Below are 26,240 nucleotides of genomic sequence, written 5' to 3' on the forward strand. Positions count from 1 at the left end.
GTCAAGGTGGGGCATGCCTGTAGTCCCAGCTACTCAGGAGGCTGAGGCAGGAGAATCACTTGAACCTGGGAGGCAGAGGTTGCAGTGAGCTGAGATCTCGCCACTGCACTCCAGCCTGGGTAATAGAGCGAGACTCTGTCTCCAAAAAAAAAAAAAAAAAAAAGAAAAGAAAAATAGGATGGATGGATGAGAAAAGAAACAGCCAGGAGCTCTAGAGACGGGAGGGAAGCAGAGGGCTGGAACCCACAGAGACAGGAAGTCACCAGGGGGAGGGGCCTGAGGCCAGAAGCATAGCGTCCATTTGGGCGCCAGTATCCAGATGCCCTTTGTCTCCCACTAAGTCATCGGAGGTGAAATCACCACCAATCTCAAGAGCCTGGGAGGAATGCCAAGACAGGTCACATGAAGAATGTGGCAGCCCTCCAGGAAAGAGGGTCGCCTAGGGGGACCCAGTGTCTCTGGACAGTTTATTTTACATGGGATGAATCTAAGCATCTCGAGGATACACACGGAGCCAAAGAAGAAAAAACGAGATGGGATTTAACTTCCTGAAAACTCTTTATAATAATGCAGGACAACTGTATATAGCAAACGCCTTCAAAATTTAAACTCTTTAAACATTTAATTCTTCAGCGTTAATACACACAAATGCGATAACGGGTTGGAGGGGGGGCGGGGGCAGGTGGGTTACAGCCTCCACTGGGATCGGGGTTTCAACAGTGTTACTTATAAATTATATTACATCGATTTTATTTACTGATCTAGGCAGCCAGAGGGTGGAAGGATATACAATGTGGAGGACACACATTCATACCGGGGTGAGAAGTGCTGGCGGGAGACACAGCTCTTTAACATGAAAAATGTATAAAGTATTTAGCAAAAGTTACAGAAAACAGATCAAACAAGCAAGTTTATTTTGTTAGAAAATTCCACTCTCATAGGGTTTGCCGATGTGCTCGTGTCTGTGAAGGGGTTGTCTCTGGTCATCTCCTTCGTAAGGGAAGGGAAGGGATGCTAAGTTGGGGCCCCTGTCACCAAGAATGGCTGGCGTCCCTTTGAGTGTCTGTCCCTGGGTCCACACAGCTGCCTGGAACCCATGACTCCTGACAGCCCGTCTAATGCAGGTGATGCTGGAAGGGAGGTATCCCCACTTGACAGATGAGTGCACGGAAGTCCCGACAGGGGACGTGACTTAACTTCAGGTTATAGGACAAAGGAGGCAGCAGAGCAGGGCCAGTCCTGTGTCCTCCCCCTGCATAGCAGGCTTTCCCTCTAGGTCTCCAAGTCACCCCACGCTGAGAGAGCACCCACGTGCCCTGACCTCTTTACATTCCACTGCAATCTCACTAAAGTTTCCCTCAAACACCAAGGAACAGTCCCGAACACCACATGCCATCTCCAAAGGCCATCACCCCAAGCTCACGTCACCCCCGGAGACACCTCCCAGCAAAGCCTCCTGACAGCCATGTCCCAGCATTTAGAACGTGGGGAGAAGCGCACTGGTTTTTGCTGTCTGATTCTCGCTCTAACCTGCTGCAACGGGAATTGCTTCTTCACCTCCAGGAAAGCCTCAAAAGAAATACTCCTGAGAGGAAGACAAGAGTCCTCCCGAGCAAAATTCCACCCAGCAGAGTCCTGGCAGCCTCCTGGGCTCCCTACCTTGAGGCCCCGGCGGCTCAGGCTTCCTGGCCCTAATCTTCACCTGCTCTGGATCCAGAAATGTCTCTGGTTCGCATAGAGAGGTACCCAACTGGTCTCGGGGCTCACCTTTCACTGAGCAGGGAGAATGAAGAAGACATAGCTTAGAGGATTGTTTACCTCGGGGGTCACACTCAGCCCAGTCTGGCCTTAGCTGGATGTGGTCCTGTCCCTGCCACCACGTACCACCATCCAGTGGGCTGCAGGCACAGGCCAGGCTGTGTGACCACCAGCTGAGCAAGGCTCCAGCTGCGACCAAGACTCCATCTTCACACCTGTCCTGGTTCCTGGGGAGTGGACTCCAGAACATACTATCAAAGATTGGTGAAGGAGACCCAAACGGTCGTTACTTGCGCTTTCTTTGGGGGGGTCCTAGGAGAAACTACCTCAATCTTAACAGCTCATAAAACTCTTAATTTTAGCTATTGGAAAAGTGCCAAGGCAACTCTCTCTCACCAGGACTTGAGGCAATTCTATGCACGACTGTGCAGGCGAGAGCCAGAGATGGCATGAACACGTGTACAGGGTACATCATTGGAAACGAGAAGGGGGGGCGGTACATGCAGTTGCCGGTGACCTGAGACACTCATCTAGAACACATACCCTCAGCTTGCAGATGAAGCAACAGATCCAGGAAAGCATCGTGATGAGCCCCAGGGCCAGCCCCAGCCTTCTTGTCCATGCTGCTGCTGCTCGCCTTTCAAAGCCCCCAACGCCCCATACACGCCAAGGACCGTGTGACACTGAAGCCTGGGTCCCAGAAGGGAGCAGATCTACTGGCTGAGATGCAGGCTTTGGGTTGCAGCAGACGTGAGCAGCAATTGAGCACCCATCCATCCCTTCCCCTCCCATCCCATCCCTGGCTTCTTTCTGCACTACCAAAAACCTACCACGAGCCAAAAAGGCGAGTGTGAGCTCTGAGAACAGCTTGTGGGCACAGCTGGCATTTGGAGGAGGAGCCTGGGGAGCTGAAGGAAGCAGCAAGCTGGAAGTGGTCGTGCAAACAAGTTGAAGACCCTGGGCCAAGAACTTCCAGGGCAAACGGCTCAGTGTAAAAATAAAGAAGCAGAGTAGTGCATCCATGCAATGAAATACTTCCTGGCAACGAGAAGGAACAAACCACGCACACATCGTGGATGACTCAAAAGCATTAAGCTGAGGGAAAGATGCCAGACTCAAAAGGCTACATCAGTGTGACTCCATTTATATGACATTCTAGAAAAGGCAAAATTAGAGGATCAGATAATCAATCAGGGTTGCCAGGAAAAGAGGGCAGGAGGAGGGAATTTTTTGGAGTGATAAAAACCGGTTGATCTTGGTGATGGTCACAAGACAATAAATTTGCCAAAATTCACAGAACTGTATATTTCCAAAGGGTGAATTTTACTGGATGTCAATCATACCTCAGTAAACCTGGGAAAAGGTGGTGGCGATGGGCCTTGTAGGGATGGAAGGATTATGGGGATAAGACGATATCCAGGCTGTGTGGGCGGGCAGCCGATCTGTACCCCACTTAACATTAGAAGTGCTCTCTCCTACCTACACAAGGAGTACATCTCTAGCCTTCGGTTTAAACGCTCCTTGTCAGGACTACCTGCAGCTAGAAGTAAAATCACCTAAACAAGCCAAAGTCTCTCACGTCCTTCGAATTTTATGGCTTGTTTTTCCAAAAGGGACTTTGGCTCAGCCCAGATTTTTATGCATCCATCCACTCATCTAGTAATTGATTGGTTTTCACATAGGGTGAGGAAACAAAGCCCTGGTTGGTGACTTCATTGGTACACTGTTTTCGGTGTGCCTGGCTGTTTATCAATCCTGACCAGCGGAGCACTGCCTCCCACCGCAGAAATTCTCCTTGGCCGACAGGGCGCTGAGTGGAGCCAGAAAGGAGGCCCAGGATGGTCCCACTGACAGAATCTCAGGGCCACCGTCTCCACAGTCCAAGTGGCCTATGTGTTGCCACTGATGGAAAGCACTAGAAAGAATTGAGGGTAACAAGTGGCTCTTCCTGGAGGTTCTCATGGCAACCAACTTGGAACACCATTTAGCTTAAGGATTTTTTTTTTTCTTTTTAAATCAGGCTTTCACAAACAGATCTTGTGCATCAGTCTCTTGGGTGAAGGCAGGTAGAAGGGGCTGACTTGTTCTCAGAAATGGAATGGAGGTTCTCAAGAATAGCCCAGACTCACCCACTTTGAATAAACCCAGCTAAGTCCTCACCTAAGCACCAAGACATAAGCAAAAGAAAACAACAACCCAGATAGCGTGCTTGCCACTCCAAAGTGCAGTCTTTTATTTTCTCAGTTGCATCCTAATCTTGATTTCAACCAGAAAGGGGCCCCTGTTCATACGCACAGGGGTCTGGACTGTCGACTCCAGCCCTGCTCTTAATTCACTGGCCATTTCACAGCCTCACTGGGTACCCTTGGGCTTCACTTTCCTATTTGCAAAGAGTTATTTATTTTTAATTTTTTTTGAGATGGAGTCTTGCTTTGTCGCCCAAGCTGGAGTGCAGTGGCATGATCTCGGCTCACTGCAACCTCCACCTACCAGGTTCAAGCAATTCCAATTCTCCTGCCTCAGCCTCCCGAGCAGTTGGGACTACAGGTACGCACCACCACACCTGGGCAATTTTTTGTATTTTTAGCAGAGATGGGATTTCACCGTGTTAGCCAGGATGGTCTCGATCTCCTGACTTCGTGATCCGTCCACCTTAGCCTCCCAAAGTGCTGGGATTACAGGCATGAGCCACCATGCCCAGCCCTTATTTGTAAAGAGTTATTTAAAGCAAACAAAGAAATTTCTGAAATTCGAGTTGGATATGGGCCGTGAGGGTCTGGTGACCAGGTGATTAAAATCTTGTTGCTGTCTACCTTCCATCCAATAGGTAAATGCCTCACGACAGTAGTTTATATTTATAATAAAGAATCCCAGAGGGTTAAGTGTGGAGGGCGCACAATGCTCTTATTATACGCTTCCCCGTCAACATGGAGAATAGAGGAGAGTGGAGGAATGCCCATCTTACAACTACAGCGCCACTTCTCAGCACGCCTGGCTTGTCTTGAGCATTCACTGAACAAACGAATGTAGATTAATCAGCGCAACAGACTTACCTCTGAAAACTTGAATTCTGCAGAGTACCTATATATGAATGCCAAGGTTGCTGACCTGTAAGGCCCCTGAAAACGAGAGATCATGGGCTTCCCTGATGACAGGGCCATATGGTGTCCTCAGATTAGATCGTAGCCCAATGGCTTTAACTTGCTTGATGAATGAATAACAGAGGGAAGAAAGGAAGGAAGTATGTGAAGGGGGTAAAGAGAAGGAGGGGATGAGGGGGAAAGAGTGACCTCCAAAAATGGACTGGCCCAAACTGGGCCAACTTGAGCTACCCTGGAAGACGCAAGAGGGTTCACTCTATCCCAGGGATGAACAGAGGACTCTGGAATCCTCAGATGGAAATGGAAAAGTCAATGAGCCATATTGTACTCAAAATATCTTGTTAATAACAAGGCTATTGGCTTTGAATGTTTGGAAATCATCCACAAAGTAGTTTACTAAGCCACAAAGCAATTACCACTAGCACCCATTTTTCATAAAGAAACCAAGAAATAATATTCTAAAATCGGTAGCTGGTGTCATGACCCAACCCCAGATCTGGACTGAGTGGTTCTCCATCCCATGGACAGATCCTACCAGGAGGTCTTCATGTCGGTGAAGGCCTTTGCGTCGGCCTTTTTGGTTGCCATGCTTCAAGAACAAGAGAAAAGTAACAATGTTTGGTTTACTTTAGTATATTAGGCATTTTTCTAATGCGAACTATAAGAAAGCAATTCTCATTCAATGATAGAGGTGCCAAAAAATTAGAGATTAGTAAGTCATCGGTTTCTAGCACGTTAAGACTGAAAGACCAGTGAGCTGTGCTTCTTGAATTCTGCCCTCACTGCAGATGTGCAGGTCAAACCCAAAGTGGTCAATGGTAAAGAAGGAGAAAGATGGATTTCCAGGGTACGGGTTCCTGACTAGAATCTGCCCCTCGCTCACGCTTCTCCTGGCCCTTGGGGCTGAGTCTTTAGACTGACATGGTGGAGAATGTGTTTGCTGTGGTAGAGAAAGTAATGAGCTGGACCAAACAGCAGCACTGAAAGCTTCCCAAGTCACACTCAGACCAGACTTTTCCAGGGATTGGAAGACGGAGAGAGGGAAAGAAGGTGCTGTCACCAAGTGAGGGTTTGGTGCAGGGCTCTGGAACGTCCAGAAGGAGCTGGAAGCAAAGGTGGCGGGACACTGTCTGAAAGGCAACAACCCAATGTGGCCACAAGAGAGTCTGCTATGCCTGTCCAGTGCCCACCAGTGACAGAAAACCATACAAGGGACAGCAGTCCCAGCCCTGCCATACACAAGAAGACAGAGCCATCTGGGCGATGACAAAGACTTGCCCTAACCCATCTCCCATGTAGGACTGACCCGGCCTCATCAAGAGCCTGTGGTGGGCAGCCTGGGAGAGCGGGGGCCAGGGCAGCCCAAAGGTGCAGAGGGCAAAGTGGTGGACAGGCCCCAGCTTGCTGGCCTCTGAGACGAGCTGGTTTGTTTCCATCCCTGAAGCCTTTGGATGAGCTGGATGAGGTCTTGGTAACTGAGAACTTTGGAAAGCTTCCTCTAATGAGACTGGGAAGGGGTGGCAGGGTGGGGGCAGGGGCCTCCCCGAGGAAGCAGCTGGGGGAAGGATGATTGGCATTTCCAGAGGAGACTTTACAGACGGCGCCTGATCTCATAGGACACATGAGGCAGCGCTCGATTTGGGGCTAATTTGCCGAATGAGGTAGTTCCATCCTGACCTCTCCAGGCATGGTGGGTCTGGGAAGACAGGAGCCAAGCCTTCCTCCTGAAACCCCTGGTGATGAACAGTGGCTGAGAAAGCCAGATGTGGACTCCCAGAATGCAATATGAAAAAAATAAAGAAGGAGGGCTGCAAAGGATTCTGGGTGAGGCTGTGAACTGAATGGCACCTTCTACCCATGATGCTGATCCTTGACACCTGGCTTAGAGACAGAGACCTCCCTCCCCTGATCCTCCAAAGCCCTGGAGACAAGGGAGCCAGCTGGAGGAAGAGTCTTGGGGCTTCCAGGGCACAAGCATGTGACGGTGACCCCTACAAAACTCGGCAGGGACCACAAAGTTCCAGCCTCCGTTTGTTTCAGAGCGGCAAGCACAGCACGGAAATCAGGGGGTCTTTAGCCTCAGAGACAAGGGCAGGGCTGTGGGTCTGTCTTCTGGGCCTGGGAATACAGGGGAGCCCCCAGCTAGGCCGTCCGAGTCACCCTTCTGGAATCACCAGCTCTCTGCCCTCTCCTCAGTGGCCCCAGGAGAAAGGGTGGGGGGCATCCACTCAGCATGGGCCCCACGGTGGGAGCCCAGTCCCCCTCCCCAGCAGGACCCCCCGAAACTGCACAGGCCCATCTAGATCTCCATGTCCACAGGGCGTATGCTGCCCGTCTTGTGCTCTCTGACCCACAGCTCCCTGTCTTTGGCCGGGTCCACTTTTCGAAGCAGTTGATCCACGGGCTCGACTGTCTGCAAGAGACAGAGAATACGCGACATCGTCAGAGACAGCAGCCAAGCCGGGGAGAGCTCCTCTGAGACATGCTGTCCTCACCTTAGTGTCTCTCAGAGCAGCCTCTCTAGAGGGCTCCAGGGCCCCAGGGGAGGCCCATCTGAGGGACAGCACACGAAGAGGGCTGTGAACGGGGAAGCCCAAAACGCATCCGGACCCTGCTTCTCACCCTGCAGACTCCAGGCCTGGATGAGAGGCTGGGAGGGCCTCCAGGCTGTCTTTCTCCCTTTTACCCCACATTCACCACCACAGAACAGGACAAATAAAACTTGAGCTTTAGGTATTTTGAATATTTCTAGAAGTCTCTTTTTTTTTTTTTTGGTTTTGTTTTTTAAGAAATTTACTAATGTCTTCAGCTACTATAACTACTATGAGCTTCTTTCTCGGGGTAACAGCTCAGAGGTGAGTCCACTTCACATGCCAGGGTCGGATTCACACGGACGTCCAGGACAATGCTGACAGGCCTAGCCCACGAGGCCACCCCCAGGCCACAGCACCTGCCCACTGCCCGCCTTTAGGACAGATTCACTTGCAGCAGCCACTTGGCCACGGCCTAGCACCAGGCGGCTCTCCCCCAGGCCCCGTGTCGCCCAGGAGTCCTGCTGGGCTGGAAACTCACGCTTTGGTTGAACATGTCTGTTTCATGCCGCAGCTGCGTGTACTGGCACAGGTGCTGCCGGATCATCTCTACCCTCTCCACCTCCAGCCGCTCTAGCTCCTGCCGAGAAAGTAAAGGCCGGAGAACTCTGAGCACGTCCCTTCCACTTGGGGGTCCTCCCACCAAGACGACAAAGCGCAAGTCACTGGCTGTGGACATCCCGCCCCATCTGACTCTCTGGGGTCTGATGAAGAGCGTGTCCCGTTATCTCGGGTGAAGGTGAAGCTGATGACAGCAGCAGCTGCTGTTTTACTTCCTGAAAAGCCTGCTCTGCCAGGCACCGAGCTGACGGCTTTCCGTGCGTTCCTTAGCTGTCCTCGTTACAATTTTAAGAGATCGTTTCTGTTATGATCCCCATTCTCCAAGCAAGGGAACTAACACCTAGAGAGGCAACAACACGGCTCACCCAAAGCGACATGGAATGATGGGGGAGACAGGATTTAAACCAGAGTCCATCGGGCTGTTACTCATGGCACCGCACCCACGCAGGCCGAGCCCTGGTGCCCTGGTGGGGTGCAGCAAGGGGACACATGTGGGAGCTCCATGCCACACATTCCTGGGACCTTGTCCCGGGGCCTCTGCTGAGCAGCCTCCCTTCCTCTGCCCACACCTAGTGCTGCGGCCGCAGTAGAGACCAGGCCAGGGAGGCAGACGGGGCTGCACGTGGCGCAGCTTTTGTCAAAGGGGAGAGGGGAAGGGGTTTGTCCTCTGGTTTCTAGATGGTTTTGTGTCTTTGGAATCTAGGGGATCAGGCTGTTATTCTGCATCCAACTAGGTCACTGCCCAGGTGATTAACCAGAAAAGGGGGGTAAAGCAGGGGGCTTAATTAGGAGATTAACCAGGAGGAAAACTAGGCCACTGTCCCTGGTGGAGGCCTCTAATCTGCTCTGGTGGGCTGACACCTGGGGAAGGCAGCTGGTGAGTCCTGTGCTGGATCGACAGGGGTGGCTTTAGGCAGTGAGATGATCCGATGAGCACCTGGCATGATGCCTCCTGTCCCATCTGGCCCAAGCACCAGCCACACTTCGCTGTCCACTCAGGCAGGTGCTGATCGATAAGGAGATGCTGCTCCTTTACAAGAAACACTCAGGAAAGCAGCATCGGCCCTACCGCCTGTTGTTCACCCTTGGTCAGAGGCCTCCCCCCACCCCCCGTGTAGCGCCAACCTCACCCATCCATCCACTTTGCAAGGATCTCCTATCAAGGACCTGCATCTCGTGTGTGTGCGTGTGTGTGTGGGGGGGTCCTCTCTTCCTATAGCTTGGCTATTTTTCCTAAAGAGGCCATTGTCCACTTAGTTGAGGAGAATTCTCAGTTGACCCTGACCTCTCAGGGGACAGCCCAAGAAGGATGTAGCCATATCCAACCCAACCCTGCCCACGTCCACACAGCTAGGAAGCGCTGGAGCAGAGATCTGAATCCACATAAGCTGGCTCAGATTGAGGTTTTGACCCCAACACTGAAGTAGGTTTGATGACCATCTCTAGGGTCACTCCACCCCATCACCCCCGTGCCCGCTAACAACCACCAGGGGCTGCTCTGCGTCAGCCTCTACCATCATGTCCACACATCCCTGACCACTTACCAATGTGGTGGTCACCATCTCTTCAAACCACTTGGACTGGGCCTGGTTGTAGAGGTCCACACAGCGCATGAGGTCATCTCCTGGAAAAAAAGACCATAGTCACCATCACGATGCATCCTGTCCCCACCATGACTCTGTGCCCCACTGCCAAGCCTTCTCCTCCCACTAGGGTCACGGTGGCCACTGGAAAGTTGGAAAGGGATGGCAGTAGGAGTAGGAAGAAGAAAGCAGAGCCAGGGAAGGTAGGGGGCAACCCACCCCCATGAGAAACCAGCTCAGGTAGCCCCCTGAAGCCTGACCCCAGATACCAAGGATTCAGGATGGTGGTTCTCACTCGTGTGTGTGTGTGTGTGTGTGTAGGGTATTCCTAGGACCCCCGATCCTATCATGAGCCCAAGAAATGCTTCCCCCCTCTCTAAAGATGGCAGTTTTATTTTACACTGGAGAATCCAGATTGGTTAAAACATGTCACACACAATTTGGTACTAAGAAGAATTAAGGAAGATAAATTTGCAGATCACGTGTGTGTGTGTGTGTGTGCACGCGCGCGCATGAACACACTGCAAGATGTCCTTCTGACGCACTAAAGAACGCATCTGTAGTCCCAGTCTAAAACACGCACCGAAGCAGCACACACCAGCTTCAGGAGAGTGGCTACCTTGGGAAACAGAGAGAGGCCGAGTGGGCAGGAATCAGCGCCTCCCATCGCATTTTATGTCATCGCAGAAAGATCTGAGGCAAAACGTAACTATCCAATATTGATGACTACTCTATTACTTTCTGTTATCACATGTATGTCTGGAACATTTTGTAATTAGAAAGGAAACGCACTGTGGAGTAATTGCAAACATTACTAAGTGTATCAGCACCTTGGAGGCTTGCTACACAAATCACCCTCTGTGGGACAGTGGCACTTGTATCCCCTGGGGTCGGCTAGAAATTCAGAAACCCAGGACAGATCCGAGACCTACTGAATCAGAGACTGCGTGTTTATGAGAAGCTCTGGTAATGCGTGTGCACACGGCAGGCGCAGCAGCACAGCCCTCGTGCACAGCTTTGTCTCAGCGTAGCTTCCTGATCTGCTCAGGGCTCCAACAAGAGGAAGGCATCATGGTCTTCACTCAAGATGGAAAATGCTCATGATGAACCCCAGAGTGAAGTAATTTTCTCTAGTAATTCTAGAAGCAGAATGCTAGAGTGGAACTTGGGAATCTGAGTAGAGTTCAAGTTACTCCTGTAGCATCATCCTTGTGGCTCATAGTACTCTGATAGGAAAGCCAAAGAGAATAGGCAAGGTTATGTCTCCATACCCAAGGCCAAGCTGCGAACCACACCACTAGCTGTGCCGCACGCCAGGGGCAAGTGTGCCTTGAGTAACAGAGCCCACACCGAGGCATTTATTCATTTTGTTCTTGGTCCAAGGCCAGTGACTGGACCCTTGATCCCAAGGGGCACTGACCCAGAGAGAAGAAAGTGGATACCGCACCATAAAATGTATCTTTTTTTTTTTTTTTTTGAGACGGAGTCTGGCTGTGTCACCCAGGCTGGAGTGCAGTGGTGCAATCTCAGCTCACTGCAACCTCCACCTCCTGGGTTCAAGTGATTTGTCTGCCTCAGTCTCCTGAGTAGCTGGTACTATAGGCGTGCACCACCACCCCTGGCTAGTTTCTGTATTTTTAGTAGAGACGGGGTTTTACCATATCGGCTAGGCTAGTCTCGAACTCCTGACCTTGTGATCTGCCCGCCTCGGCCTCCCAAATGCAAATGCATTTCCACCAAGAGCTCCTGCCTGGCCGAGGAGGAGGGTGGCGTGCTGCTCTGTACACTGTGAAACTCCCTGAGCCCTGTGTGTCAATCCTGATTTTGAGAAAATGCTTCAAGAACTTCCACAGCATCGGGAAACAGAGTAGGTGAAGGGGGCTGTGCCTTCTCTCAATGGTAGCCCAAGAGCTTGAAAGTGGACCTTTATGAACAGCATTGGTTAAGACCATGGATTGTGGGACAAGAATGCCTTTGTTGTCACCCCAGTTCAACTACTTAGTAACTGTGTAATCGTAGACAAGTCAGTTAACCTGCCCTTGCCTCCGTGTCTTCATCTGTAAAACGGAGATAACGACTGTACCTTTACCAAGTTGTTACGAGGAATAAATATGTCAACATATGTAAAGCACTTAGAGATGGGCGTAGAGAGCCAAATATTAATATGGGCTATGGTGGTGATGAAGATGAAGATGATGATCATGATCCCTGAGGATCTGACGTCCTTCCTTCTAGAAGCCTTGGAAAAGATCAGGAGGAGGGAGGAAAGGAACAGAAGGAAAGAACAGGTGGCAGTTCCTAAGCAACAGGCTGTTCAGAAAAATGGTGACAAGCAGGGTCTCTGGAATGAGAGGAGACTGAATTTTGGCTTCACCACTCCACCACTGTGGAGCCCATGGAAGATTCTCACTTTCTCTGCCGTCAGTCTTCTCAGTTGTAAAGGGTATAAATATACCTCCCTGCAGGGGGACTGTACTGATCAAAAGAGACAATGCTCTAAAGCATGGAGGCTGGCCACAGCGATCGCTCAGAAGAGGTGGCATTTTTCAGAGTGAGGTCTAAGGACTGTCACTTTCACCACAAAATGATTCCGAACTACAGGAATGAGAGACCGTATTATCTGATGATAATGCAATAAAACTATGTAAAAAAAAAATATATATATATATAGCAAGATTAGAAAACAACAACAAAGCCCTTGCTTGTAAACATGTAAAGATTTTCTTTGAAACAATTCTTGGCTCAGAGATTAAATGAAAACCCAAAGAGCAAAACACATTGAAAACATCAGAAATAAAAACACCACAAATAAGAAACTGTGGAATATGGTTAGACCACCAGTGTAAGGAAAAAGAAATGTCTGGTGGGTTAAATATTTCACTGTTTTCTTTTGTTTTTTTTTGAGATGGAGTCTTGCTCTGTGGCCCAGGCTGGAGTGCAGTGCTGTGATCTCAGCTCACTGCAACCTCTGCCTCCTGGGTTCAAGCGATACTCCTGCCTTGGCCTCCCAAGTTGCTGGAATTACAGGCACACACCACCACACCCAGCTAAGTTTTGTATTTTTAGTAGACACAAGGTTTCACTATGATGGCCAGGCTGGTCTCAAACTCCTGACCTCGTGATCTGCCCACCTGGGACTCCTTAAGTGCTGGTATTACAGGCATGAGCCACTGCGGCCAGCCTTCACTGTTTTAAAAACAAAAACAAAAACACCTGAAACAAAAAAAAAAGTAAGAAAAACCCTTCTAGGTGATTAAAAAGAAAAGATCTAAGTCAGCTCTGAAATCTAGGCTTCTTATGGGAAATATCACTGTACAGAAAAATGGCAAGAAAAAATACACAAACAAACAACAACAACAAAAAAATTACAAAGAACAAAACTAAAAGACAAATGACAATCTAGGAAAAATATCTGCAATTAAAATGACAAACGGGCCATGTGCTGTGGCTCACGCCTGTAATCCCAGCACTTTGGGGGGCCGAGGCAGGTGGATCACGAGGTCAGGAAATCAAGACCATCTTGGCTAACACAGTGAAAACCTGTCTCTAATAAAAATACAAAACAATCAGCCGGGCATGGTGGCGGGCACCTGTAGTCCCAGCTACTCGGGAGGCTGAGGCAGGAGAATGGCGTGAACCCAGGAGGCGGAGCTTGCAGTGAGCCGAGATTGCGCCACTGGGTGAAACTCTGTCTCAAAAAAAAAAAAAAAAAAAAAAGACAAATGGTTCATCTCCCTGATAGATAAAGAATCTATGGTCAATGGGGAAAGGATATAAAGGATATAAGTTAGTCAGTTCACAGAAAGTACAAAATGATTTATATATACATTTTACATACTCAACCGGGGTTATGGAGAAAAGCAAATTAAAAACAAAATATCATTTTCCTCTCTCACTAACAATTTCAAATCTTGGTGACACACAATGTTGATAAGCATTTAGAGAACAGGCATTATTCATAGATGCCGTTGATGGGTGCTCTCTCTGGAAAGCAATTTGGAAATATCCATCAAGATGAATAATACCCTTTGACTCAGCATCTATATTCTCTCTATATGCAGATCTGGTCTTAGGCACACACAAAGATGCAGGTACAAATAACAACAGCTGCACTGGCTGGCAAGCACTCTGAAACAGTCTGAGAGTCCTAAACCTCAATTAAGGGAAGGATGAAATAAATTTGGGCACAACCATACAATTGGACACTGGCCAGCCATTAAAAAGTTTGATATGCATGAATGGAAGGGCAAAAAGATTTATAGAAATGAAAGAGAGGTATTTCCAAGAAGTTCAGAAGACAGACTGTATCATCAAATTTATATAAATTTAAATATTTAAAAATCAAAACACTAGGAAGAGATGGTGATTATTTCTGTGAATAGCATTTGATATTCTTGTCTGCTGCTTAAAATATTTTGCCATGTACCAATACTGTTTTTGCAATATCATTTTTTTTTGAGGTGGAGTCTCTCTCTGTCACCCAGGCCGGCATGCAATGGTGTGATCATAGCTCACTGCAGCCTTAACCTCCCGGGTTCAAGCCATCCTCCACCTTAGCCTCCGGAGTGGCTGAGACTACAGGCATGCACCACCATGCCTAGGTAATGGTTTCAATTTTTTTTTTTTGTACAGATGAGGTATGAGGTACTATGTTGCCCAGGCTGGTCTCGAACTCCTGGGCTCAACTGATCCTCTTGCCTCTGCTTCTCAAATTGCTGGGATTACAGGTACAGGTGTTAGTCACTGCACCTGGCCTACAATTTATCTTTTTAATAACTTAATAATTTAAACAGATCTCTTCCCCTTATGTGCCCCCCTTCTCTCCACCAATAAATATATTGTGCCTTCTATTTATGGATCCAGTAATTTACTATTGTGCACTATAAGATCTGTATAAAAAATGTTATCCTTCTATTACATTATTTTTTTATTTACCTATTTCTATCCTACCTTATGTAAGGTGAATGCTTTCTTCTATAATGAAGGATTGTAACAGGTTCACCAGAAATTGAGGTGAATAGTGTTAGACCAAACTCTAACACTATGGGACACATTCTCATTCCAGAGGTAACATGTGTGTCCTCTCGTGCAGTAAAACGTGGCTTCCTAGTTACTGAGGTTTTCACTGGTTTCTACCAGGCCTTCTCTTCCTCTGTGTATTAGCTAACTTTTACCACTAGGTGGAAGCAGAAACCAATTCATTGGGAGACTCCTTCCAGGAGACTGAAATCTGGTTATTTCTTTAAACAAATTGTCAGCCTCTGTTCCCAGGGCAGGAGCCCATCCCCATAGGTGAACCTTGAGAGCATTGCTTCCTGGGGAGGTGGGCAGCTTGGGTGGGCTGTGCGCTTCTGTGGGCTCTGAACAGGGACAGGGCCCTGAGCTGTCAGCGCGTGAAGGAGTTTGTCCACCTCCTGGTCGGAGATCTGGGGCTTGGGCAAAAAAAAAATAAATAAATAAGTAAAAAAAAATTAAAAAGCCATGATCAGGGAGAGAGTGAGAAGTCCAGCCTCTACCACGTCCCAGAACTAGCCCGGCCTGTCTCCTTCCTCTGATGCCCAAAGTCTCTTCCTTTGAGATCTCTGGGTGTGGGTCAGAGAGGAGAGAAGAGGGCATACCTCCTGGGAAACAAGGGAAGTCATTTCCCCACTGCAGTCTTGCAAAGGAGAGATGCACCCTCCCTGGTCACCCCATCTCCTAGCCCCATGCCCTCTCCTTCTGGGCGCACTGAGCAGGCCGGGAGGGTGCCCGGCACTCACCAGCCTGTGTGGACTTCCTCCGCGCCTTCTTGATGTCCTCCTCTGTCTTGTTGCTCAGCTTGATCTCCAGCTGCTGGGTCTTCATCTCCAGGTCTCTCTGCCGCTCTGTGAGGGCTTTCCGGGCCTGGGATCCAAGGACACAGAGAAGTTGCTTGTAAAGCTTGGAGCCAGTGGGCCTCCTGGGCCACGCAGCCTAGCTTCCCTTTAGAGCCCTTTTATCCCTTGTTTGTGTGGATGATGCCACAGTGGCCCAGAGAGGCCCAGCAGCCAGAGTGGCGCCACCCAGCTAGGTAGAGGCTACACCCTAGCCCTTTTCATCCTTGCCTCTTCCAGTGACATCGGGGCTTAGCCTACATCAATCTCTCAAATCATGTTTGTTTCCCCTGATGGAGCCTGTATACAGACTGGGGACCTAGGCAGTCCTAAAATCACATCCCCTGTGCCTGGAAGGGACCACAAAGGCCACCTGTGTCACCCCCCTGCAGTACTTCATAGGATGTAGCACCAGCCCTCCCGTTCCGGAGCTGGACACGCCTTGACCCTCTCATTCCCCTCACTCTACTGCCTTTCCTCCAGGCCACCACTGGCATCTCTGTGGCCCTTGGGTGGCGGCAGCTGACTGGGTCCAGGGTGTCCCAGTATTTTGAGCCCCCTTCTCCTCTCTAAGGCACCGGGGCTAGGAATCAGTCTCTGGGGCACACTGTCTTCCCTCTAAGGCTGAACAGGAGGCGAGACCACCCAGGACTCTGCATCGTCCCTGAGCAGGAAGGAGAGCAGAAAGCGGATGACTGAGTCAGGAGGACTCTGCTCAGTGAGGCTTAAACATGGGCCCCCACGTGAACCAGCACCAGCATTGCCAGTCTCGAGGTTTAATTGGTCGCCTACAGTCCCTCGACCACCCACTGCTGCTGCAGCCTCTCCTCACACCCCTGACCCTCTGGGTGGTCATTCAAGCATTCCAGCATTTGAGCACCACGGGGAGGCAGCTCCATCTGCCCTTGGATGGGTGGAGTGCTCAGGTATGGGCACGAGGCTTGGACATCCCCCTATTCCCCTACCTGGGGACAAAGACTCCGCCTTGGCATATGGCGCCACTGCTGGCTTCCCAGTCCCCCCCACCTTCCAGGCAGCCCCTGACGCGCCTGCCCCGGCCCAGCGTCCTGGGCTTCTCACCTTCTCCACCGAGGCATAGCGGCTGGCGAGCTGCTTGCGAAGGTCGGCAATGTGGTGGTCGCACTTTTTCATGTCTTTCTTGAAGTTCTCACGGAAGTTCATCAGGGGCTTCTCCACCTCGCTGTGAAGCTGTTGGGAGAGTGGAGAAGCACACTCAGGACCCAGGGTGTCAGCTGTAAGCCAGTGCAGGCAGGAGGGGTGGGAAGGGCGCCCCCATTTCCCCAGGCAGGTGAGGATGAGTCTGGGGCAGCGACCTGGCAGGAAGGTGAGAGACACGCCCTGACACGTGGCTGCCTATCAGGTCTCAGTTTATGCAGGTCACCTTAGCTCAGGAGGCCCCAGCACACGTCTATAGGATAACTGGTTAGCAACTAGCGCCTTCTGATTTCCCCGTCTGTTAACTCCTTTCTTCTGGCTTCTGCAGCTTTTACATTTTAGTTTTAGAATTTTTTACTGCCTATATTTATGGTTTATAATATGCTGTTTTGAAATATGTATACATTGTGGAATGGCTAAATCAAGTTAATAATCAATGGGCCGGGCATGGTGGCTCATGCCTGTAATCCCAGCACTTTGGGAGGTCGAGGCAGGTGGATCACCTGAGGTCAGGAGTTCGAGACCAGCCTGGCCAACATGGTAAAACCCCATCTCTACTAAATATACAAAAAATAAAGTAAAATAAAATAATTATCTGGGCATGGTGGTGGGCACCTGTAATCCCAGCTACTTGGGAGGCTGAGGCAGGAGAATCACTTGAACCTGGGAGGCTGCAGGGAGCCGAGATCGTGCTGTTGCACTCCAGCCTGGGTGACAGAGTAAGACACGGTCTCAAAATAATAATAAAATAATAATAATGACCTCACACACTTATTTTATCCCACAGCTTCCTGCACGGCTTTGTTCTTGTGTCTGTCTCCCTTATTTTCCAAACTGAGAGCCTTCTGGGGACAGAAACCACATCAGCGTCTGTGTCTCCAAGCACTTAGCACAGTGACTGGGGTATGCAGCTCCAGTAGAGAACAGTCGAATGAATGCCATTCAATTAGAGGTCTCAGGTCAGTCCTGTTTATCCAACATCTACTCCACGGCAGGTGCCGAGAATACAAAGATGAGCTAGACAGGCTCCAAACCTCGAGGAACTGATGGTGGGAACTCCTCAAGGCCCGCTGGAAACACAGTGGCAACTCTTCCACACTGCGTTCATGGAGTCATTCTCAGCTTGCTGGGCTGCCTGGGGCACAGGCACACAGGTTCCCACCAAAGGGAACCGCCCTGTATCCCAGGGCCCAGAGAAAAGGGTTTATGCTGCCAGAAGAGCTGGGTGACATCAGGGTTTTAAGCTTTTTTCTTCTCTTTTATTCCTTCCCTCTTTCCCACCCCACCCCCCTTTAAAAAAACTTCTCCTTAAAATTTGTTATTTTTGGTTGTGAGCGTAACATTTATTTCATAAGAAAACAGATCAACGGGACCTGCTGCGGTCAAAGCCAGGTGGCACCCTAGCCCTGTGCATCCCTCCCACCCCACTGCCTGGAATCAGGCAACTCTCTTCAACCTATGCCCACTCCACCACCACCAATCCACCTCCACCTGTCTCAGAGGCGTCTCTAGGGGGCGCAGCTCAACTTCCCTGGACAGATGATATCCCAACGAGGGTTCTGTGACTTCTCTCCTCCCCCTCCTTGCCAGGTTTTTGGCTGTACAATATCCTTTTCTCTGGAGACCGACAGGACGTAGGTGTCCTTATTCTAAGTAACTGACTTACACGGGGCTGGGAGCGCCAAGCGGGCAGGGGCCTCATCTAGCTTGACCACAGCTGTGCCCAGTGTCTGACCTGGGCTGGTGCAGGGTGGGCGCCCCTTCTGTATTTGTAGAGAGAATGACAAACTCTTCAGAGCCCAATCCCCTGGGTGACAAGAAGACAGCTTTGTCGCTGGATGGCCTTCAAAGACTCACAGAGAACTGGCCATCCAAACACCTCTCTCCTCCTCGTGTTAGTTGTAAATATGTCCTACTATTTTTTTGAGCCCCTGGAACCTTCCTTGCATAGGAAAACATCCCCATCTGGTGGCAGTTTGCAGGATGCTACAAACATCTTGAGAGCTTATGAGAATAAATAAACCCCCTTCCCATGTACATAGGTTTGGCATTTGCTGAGTAGGAAGAGCTGTACCACTCCGGGAATCTGGGAGAGTCAGCTCAGCCTGCTGACTCAGAAACTCTGGGGTCTCTAAGGACGTGGAAAGCAAGTGATTTTCAGACTTTAGTATGTCCAGGAATGACCAGGAAGAGTTTTCAACATTAAGGTTTCCTGGACCCCAGCCCCAGGTTCTGTGGTCTGGGGAAAAGCCCATGGACCTGCCAATATACCAAGAAGCTTTTCCCAAATTCAAATGACACTGTGGAAACGCGACGCTGCTATCACAAGTGATTTGATTCCATAGATGAGGATGCCCAGAATCTCCAACTCTCTACAGACATCAAGTTTTTTTTTTTTTTTTTTTGAGACGGAGTGTCGCCCTGTCACCCAGGCTGGAGGGCAATGGCGCAATCTCGGCTCACTGCAAGCTCCGCCTCCCAGATTCAAGCAGTTCTCCTGCCTCAGGCTCCCGAGTAGCTGGGATTACAGGCACCCGCCACCACGCCCGACTAATTTTTTTTTTTTTTTGCATTTTTAGTAGAGATGGGGTTTCGCCGTCGTAGCCAGGGTGGTCTTGCTCTCCTGACCTCGTGATCCGCCCGCCTCGGCCTCCCAAAGTGCTGGGATTACAGGCATGAGCCACTGCGCCCGGCCGATATTAAGTCCTTTTTAAAGACATAATTTTTTTTCCTTTAAAATGGTTAGGCTGGTATCTTTAGTACTCATTCTTAACTCTTAAGCATCTCTGTTGAACCAGGAGTCAGAAGTCCTTCCTGGAAGGATGTCCTTGCAGACAGGCCGGCCTGTCATGGGCCCATCAGTTTTTCTTTCCAACACTCTCGCTCTCTCTGCTTCCTTTTCATCTCACACATCAGAAGAGAATAAGAGAAATTCCAAGTTGGTAGGAATTTCAGACACTGTCTAGTCTGATATTTGTCAGACGGTGTGCGGCCGAGAGTTATGAAATCGATTTAATGGGCCGGGACCAGCTTTTTTGGTGAGAACAGACCAGACTTGAACAGAAAATACATTTTAAGTAGGAGGATAAATACTGTTTTATCAAACATTTGTTTCAGCTGCAGATGTGTGTCAATGTCTTGTGTGCAGATACCGGAGTGGATACCTACAGATGGGTTCCGAACACCCATGTAAAATGCATCATTGCTAAGACACTGTCAAATAAGTGTAAAGAGACTGATGTGGTCTGAATTCTTCATTTTGTATGTGAAGAAATAAAACCCCAGGCAAGTTAAGTGACTTGCCCAAGGTCACAGAGCCTAGTTAGTGACAGTACTGAGATACAACTTATGTCTCCTCACTCCTGTCCCCTAAATCTTCTGATGGAACGCACAGCCTCTACTGCATGAGATTTTCTACCAGCAGAAGGAATTCTGCTATTTTCCCTTCTTCAGTAGGAGCCAGGTGTAACTTCCTTTGTATACAGCACTCTGATTTCTTTAGTAACCTGTTGCTGTTAGCAATGGCTTGAGCTAGTGGACCAGAAAAACCAGAAAAATTGCTGTAACAAAATTGCATTTCTTTTTTTTTTTTTCTTTTTTGAGACGGAGTCTCTCTCTGTCGTCCAGGCTGGAGTGCAGTGGCCGGATCTCAGCTCACTGCAAGCTCCGCCTCCCGGGTTTACGCCATTCTCCTGCCTCAGCCTCCCGAGTAGCTGGGAGTACAGGCGCCCGCCACCTCGCCCGGCTAGTCTTTTGTATGTTTTAGTAGAGACGGGGTTTCACGGGGTTAGCCAGGATGGTCTCGATCTCCTGACCTCGTGATCCGCCCGTCACGGCCTCCCAAAGTGCTGGGATTACAGGCTTGAGCCAGCGCCCCCGGCCTGCATTTCTTAAAGAGCTTTTACCCCTGACACGGAGCATTCGGAGCAAAATTTCAATAAGTCTTTTGGAGCAGACGTTAAAAAGGATTTTCAGCATATGGAGCTATATTATTCATGGCAGTCTAATAAACCCTTGGAGGCACTTTCTTCTCAAGGAATCTCCGTAAAACCACTAGGCTGCTGCGATGATCGCCTGAGGCCACCAACACTGACCGACAGGCTGGAAGCAGCTGAGAGCTTCTTGTAGCAAAGTCTGTTTTGCATGACGGGTCTTCATGAGCTTCCCGTCAGCTGAACGGTGAGGTCCTCCCTGTGTCCTGAACACTAACTTAAAAATGCTCTGAGCATTTGGTTGTCCAGGGCCAGTCTGCACCAGCCCATTGGCAACCCCTGGAAGGGCAGACGTTCAGGAAGACGATGTGTTTTCAATGCCATTGGTCTGCCAAAGAGGGGGTGTTGCTGGAAGAAAAGCTCTGGGGACCAAGTCTCTCATTTGCTCAGTCCTCTCCTTTGCTTGCTCTGTGACTGAGCCCACCTGGCTGTGTGACCATGGGCTGTGATCTCACCCCACCTCTTCTCACTGTGAAATGGGGATGCCATCTCGCACGGTGGTTGACGGCAATGAGTTAAATCCCGCACACAGCCATCCACACCGCTTACGTCACCACTACCCCGTCGGAGAGGGTTTTACCACCTGTTGAGTACTCTAAACAATCAAGAATCAGGGGTCCTGCTGATGGGGAGTAAATGCCACCAAGATTCCCGGGCACCCAGCAGGTGACCTTTCCAAAGCTCACAGCTCTGGCTCCCAGCCCCACCCCATCACAATGGCAGCCCGCCCAGGCATCTTGCCAGTCAATGGAAGTTTCCACCACAGCAGAGAATGGAGCTGCTGGGGGCTCTGACAGGAGAAGGGAGGCCTTGGGGGGAAAGCTACTCATGATCTGCCGCTGAAAAATAACTTGCTGTTTTGGATGCCACGCAGGAAAAAGACCCTTTCATGGAGTTCCCTTCTCTGCCAGGACTTGAGTAGCCATTTTCTTGTGAAGCGCTTGGAGTAGTGAGGTTAGTTAGCGTGCCTTCACTAGCTGGGAATTGTCACTCACATCTGGGTATCAACTCAATCTTGGGGCACACTAAGCCATGGGGAGCTGTAGCAGCTCTGTTTCCTCTTCCCACCCAGCTCCTTAGAAAGTCCTCTCACGTGTCTCAGTCATCTGAGTCACTCATTCTGCCTTCTGCGTGCCGATTACCATCATGGGGTACGTCATATGGGATCCCAAAGCAGGGAATTGCAATTGCAGTGGGAATGGCACGAGGAAAGAGACACGACCAGTGAGTGCTGAACGTGGAAGCCCCAGGAAGCAGCAACCATCTCTGAGGGATGCTACCTTCAAATGATCAAGGATGCGTTTAAAGAAGGGAGACTCAGAGTTTAGGCAGTTTACCCTGCTGTGTCCGACTAGTGATGATGAGAGGGCAGAGGGATGAGAAAGGAGGCCAGGGTCACTGGGATGGTGCACTCTGAGAGGTCCCTTTTTTTTTTTTTTTTTTTTTTTTTTGAGACAGAGTCTCACTTTGTCACCACGCTGGAGTGCAGTGGCATGAACTTGGCTCACTGCAACTTCCGCCTCCAGGGTTCAAGAGATTCTCCTGCCTCAGCCTCCCAAGTAGCTGGGACTACAGGCGTGCGTCACAAAGCCCAGCTGACTTTTGTATTTTTTTTTTTTTAGTAGAGATGGGGTTTCACCACGTTGGCCAGGATGGTCTCAGTCTCTTGACCTTGTGATCCACCCGCCCTGGCCTCCCAAAGTGCTAGGATTACCGGCGTGAGTCACCACACCCGGCCCCTCTTTCTTTAAGAGGCAAGACTGTTAATGGGTAGCCCCACCAGTCACGCACACTTTAGAGTGGATTATTTCACTGAGAGATTTAGTTTATTTTTCATCTAAAAATTAGCTGAGAGTCAGGGAGAAAACCTGGAGACATGTGCCAGGAAGTGGGGAGCGGAGAGTCACTTGGAAACATGAAGAAATCTTGAAAGAAAGGAGACCTGAAAAGACTGGGGGTGGGGCGGAGATAGTCAGAGGGCTCCGTTCACTCATGACTCAATAAGAAAATATTTATTAAGCATCTACTATGTGCAAGGCACCATCCTGAGCCCTGAGGATAGGAATAGGACAGCAATACCCTGCGCTTGAGTCCTGGCGCTAGTATCTTCAGAACTAAATGAAAGAGGGACCCTTACAGCCAGGTGTGGTGGCTCACGCCTGTAATCCCAGCATTCTGGGAGGCCGAGGAGGGTGGATCACGCGAGGTCAGGAGTTCAAGACCAGCCTGGCTAACATGGTAAAACCCCATCTCTACTAAAAATACAAAAAATTAGCCAGGCGTGGTGGTGGGCACCTGTAGTCCTAGCTACTCGGGAGGCTGAGGCAGGAGAACCTAGGAGGCAGAGGTTGCAGTGAGCTGAGATCGTGCCATTGCACTCCAGCCTCGGTGACAGAGTGAGACTGAGGAGAGGAGAGGGGAGGGGAGGGGAGGGGAGGGGGAGAGGAAAAGAGGGAAGGCAGGGAGGGAAGGAGGGAGGGAAGGAAGGGAGGGAGGGATGAGGGAGGGATGAAAGAAGGAAGGAAAGAAGGAAGGAAAGAAGGAAGGAAAGGAGGAAGGAAAGGAGGAAGGAAAGGAGGAAGGAAGGAAGGAAGGAACGAAAGAAGGAAGGGAAAGAGGGAGGGAGGAAGGAAGGAGAGAAGGAAGGGACGGAAGGAAGGAGGGAGGAAGGGAGGAAGGGAGGGAGGAAGGGAGGGAGGAAGGGAGGAAGGAAGGAAGGAAGGGAGGAAGGAAGGGAGGAAGGAAGGGAGGAAGGAAGGAAGGAAGGAAGGAAGGAAGGAAGGAAGGAAGGACTCTTTACTTGTTCTGAAATTTTGCAACCACCACAAATTAAAAAAAAAAGAAATTCTCCCTTTGACATAACCTAGTATTTCCTGACACTAGGAAGAGACAGGACATGCTACACCATCCCTCTGAAAGCCAGGCAAAAAGAAAGCAGGGCTTCATCACTCAGCGGCTGCCCTGAGAAACTGGGGGGTGTGCTAAGGCCTGCTCCCAATGGCTCCCAAGAGCCGAATGTTAAATTTTCAGGAATTCTGTTTGCTGGTTGTTAAACACAGCCATTATCAAAAGGAAATGATATAAACTTATAACTGAATTAATTATATTAAAAACAAAGGCAATAGGCCAGGTATAGTGGCTCATGTCTGTGATTCCAGCATTTTGGGGGTTAGAGGCAGGAAGACTGCTTGAAGCCAGGAGTTCGAGACCAGCCTGGGGAAAACAGTGAGATACCATCTCTACAAAGAAATAAACAATCACCCAGGCGTGGCTGCATGCACCTGTTGTCCCAGCTACTTGGGAGGCTGAGGTGGGAGGATCGTTTTGAGCCCACGAAGCTGAGGTTGCAGTGAGCTATGATCATGTCACTGTACTCCAGCCTGGGCAACAGAGTGAGACCTTGTCTTTTTAAAAATAACAAAAAATAAAAAACCAAGGCAATAAATACCCAGCACTTACCACCTCCTAACTACACTTTACTATTTTCCATGCTCCTGGTGGATATTGATGGTCGTTTGTGCTACTGTATCCGTATAAAAGCACCACTTCATGGTGAGCCACTGGGCATCTCTTCCCAACTCCGTATTCCGTGACTTCATGTGGATACTTTGAAATTTACACCAGGGAAAATGGCAAACAGGGCCAACTGGAGAGACCGTTGTTAACTATTTTTCAGTCCCCCAGTGTGTAAGACCAAAGGAGAGCAGCTGCACGGAGGGGTTACCTTGGCAGAGAACTTGAGGTGAACTTCTGCTTCGTCCGCCAGGCTCTTCTTCACCTGGGCCCACGCCTCGCCCAAGGAACTGCAACAAAAAGACCATGAGACTCAGGTCAGAAGCCAAAGCCCTTCCTGAAGTGGGACGGTGGGGCTCCACCCCAGGTCTCGGGGAGGTATATGACAGCTGAGAATGTGGATGTGGATGAGGCAGAGGCTGGGCAGAAACCAGACACGAGCATCACGTTTCAACTCACAGGGTCGGATGAGCCACCAAGGTCCAAGTGAGCTCACCTTACCTCTGCAAGCTAAGGAAACAGACTGTGGCACATAGCCGAGTGGTGGGGGGATTCCTAGAAATCCAGAGGCTCTCAAGGACCCAGGAAGGTACAGGAAGCAGGTATGGGGACATTCCAAAGCCTCAGTTGCAGTGAGGGCCTTGACCCCTGGGCCGTCACTGTCCCCAGAGCTTTCACATCACCCCTCCCTGGTTTGCCGATGAGGGATGCAAGCATCTGCTAATCAATCAAGGAAGGAAACAGGTTCTATTCCAGGGAGAAGCTCTTTTAGTTTGTTTGTTTGTTCCTTGAGACAGAGTCTTGCCCTGTCACCTAGGTAGGAGTGCAATGGCGCGATCTTGGCTCACTGCAACCTCTGCCTCCTGGGTTCAAACGATTCTCCTGCCTCAGCCTCCCGAGTAGCTGGGATTACAGGAGTGCGCCACCATGTCTGGCTAATTTTTGTATTTTTAGTAGAGACAGGGTTTTGCCATGTTGGCCAGGCTGGTCTTGAACTCCTCAGGTGAGCCTCGGCCTCCCAAAGTGCTGGGATTACAGGCATGAGCCACCGTGCCCAGCCAGAGAAGCTCTTTTCAAACAGAAGGTACCATGCAGCCCTGCTTATGGAAAAAACCCCAGCTGCCTGGCTTCCAGAAGGGGCAAAGATGGACTGTGTGGGTCTAGTGACCTAGATGCAGCCACAGGGCAGAGAAGGCTCCCACTGCCATCCTCGGAAGCAGGGTCTCCTCTAGCACTGCTTCTCTAGCTGTGAGCCCTGATGCGGCCCACAGCTTACTAGAGAAGGGCCAAGTCCTCTTAGCGGCATCACGTCTCCACTCCAAGGAGGGGCTTCATGTAGAAGAAATCGCCTGAAGTCCCTAAGACTTGACAATGCAGGCCCCAGGCTACATTCTCTAGGATTTGGAGCTCTTTAACCCCATGACCCTTCCAAATGATACCCCTGCTTTCTTGCTCCCAGCCTCTCCAACACAGCCAGTAAATCCAGGCTGAATGTTCTGTTGACTTAATATCATCCAAAAGCCACTCCCCCCCAGAGAATTCATTAAAGTCGAGTGGCAAAAGCTGATTAAAAGACAGCATGTGGTGAGGCTTCTGGGTCTAGAGCAGAGCAGCCAGTAGCAAAGAATTGCCCAGCAGAGCACAGCAGATCCCTCTGATGACTGGCCAGGCCTGTGTGTGGGTGGTGCTGGCTCAGGCCGAGGTGGGTGTTTATGGGAAATGACTGCCTGATTTTATCTAGGAGTCCAGCAGCAAAGAAAGGTCCCCTCAGTGATCCTGGCAGGGGAAGCCACCAGAGAAGCGTTGGAGTATGAAACGGGGCAATCCAAGCTGTTGACAATTGTCTCTGCCTGAAGGGCCTGAGCTCCAGGAAGCTGTGCTGGGGTACTCCACACCCTCTGGGTGGCTTGGGTGCCCCACCTGATTCAACAGGTGGGTAGGAGGTCCAGAGGTGGCGGGAGCAGTCCTGGCAGTTACACAGATCAGCGGAGCAGAACACAGAGTTATACAGCTAGGGCCGATTGACTGCAGCAAAGAGGTTAAGGTGTTTCCATAGGGGAAAACAGATGATCTTTTTAACAAATGGTGCAGAGACAACTGTACATCCATAGGA

The 26,240-nt window shown here is 50.0% G+C and overlaps 1 protein-coding gene across 17 annotated transcripts in view; it reads right to left on the minus strand.

Moving 5' to 3' along the window:
* Positions 1-539: 539 nt before the first annotated feature.
* Positions 540-26,240, minus strand: part of GAS7 (growth arrest specific 7) — a 288,726-nt gene continuing 263,025 nt past the window's right edge. For all 17 annotated transcript variants that reach the window (XM_045375328.2, XM_074018592.1, XM_005582889.3 and 14 more), the window contains 6 exons: positions 24,339-24,417; positions 16,527-16,655; positions 15,354-15,477; positions 9,556-9,635; positions 7,932-8,030; positions 540-7,272 (listed from right to left, as the gene is read on the minus strand). In XM_045375328.2, the coding sequence (XP_045231263.1) occupies positions 7,159-7,272; positions 7,932-8,030; positions 9,556-9,635; positions 15,354-15,477; positions 16,527-16,655; positions 24,339-24,417 (625 nt within the window). In that variant the 3' untranslated portion in view covers positions 540-7,158. The remainder of the gene's footprint in view (positions 7,273-7,931; positions 8,031-9,555; positions 9,636-15,353; positions 15,478-16,526; positions 16,656-24,338; positions 24,418-26,240) is intronic.

This window comes from Macaca fascicularis, chromosome 16, assembly GCF_037993035.2.
Source record: "Macaca fascicularis isolate 582-1 chromosome 16, T2T-MFA8v1.1".
Taxonomy (NCBI): domain Eukaryota; kingdom Metazoa; phylum Chordata; class Mammalia; order Primates; family Cercopithecidae; genus Macaca; species Macaca fascicularis.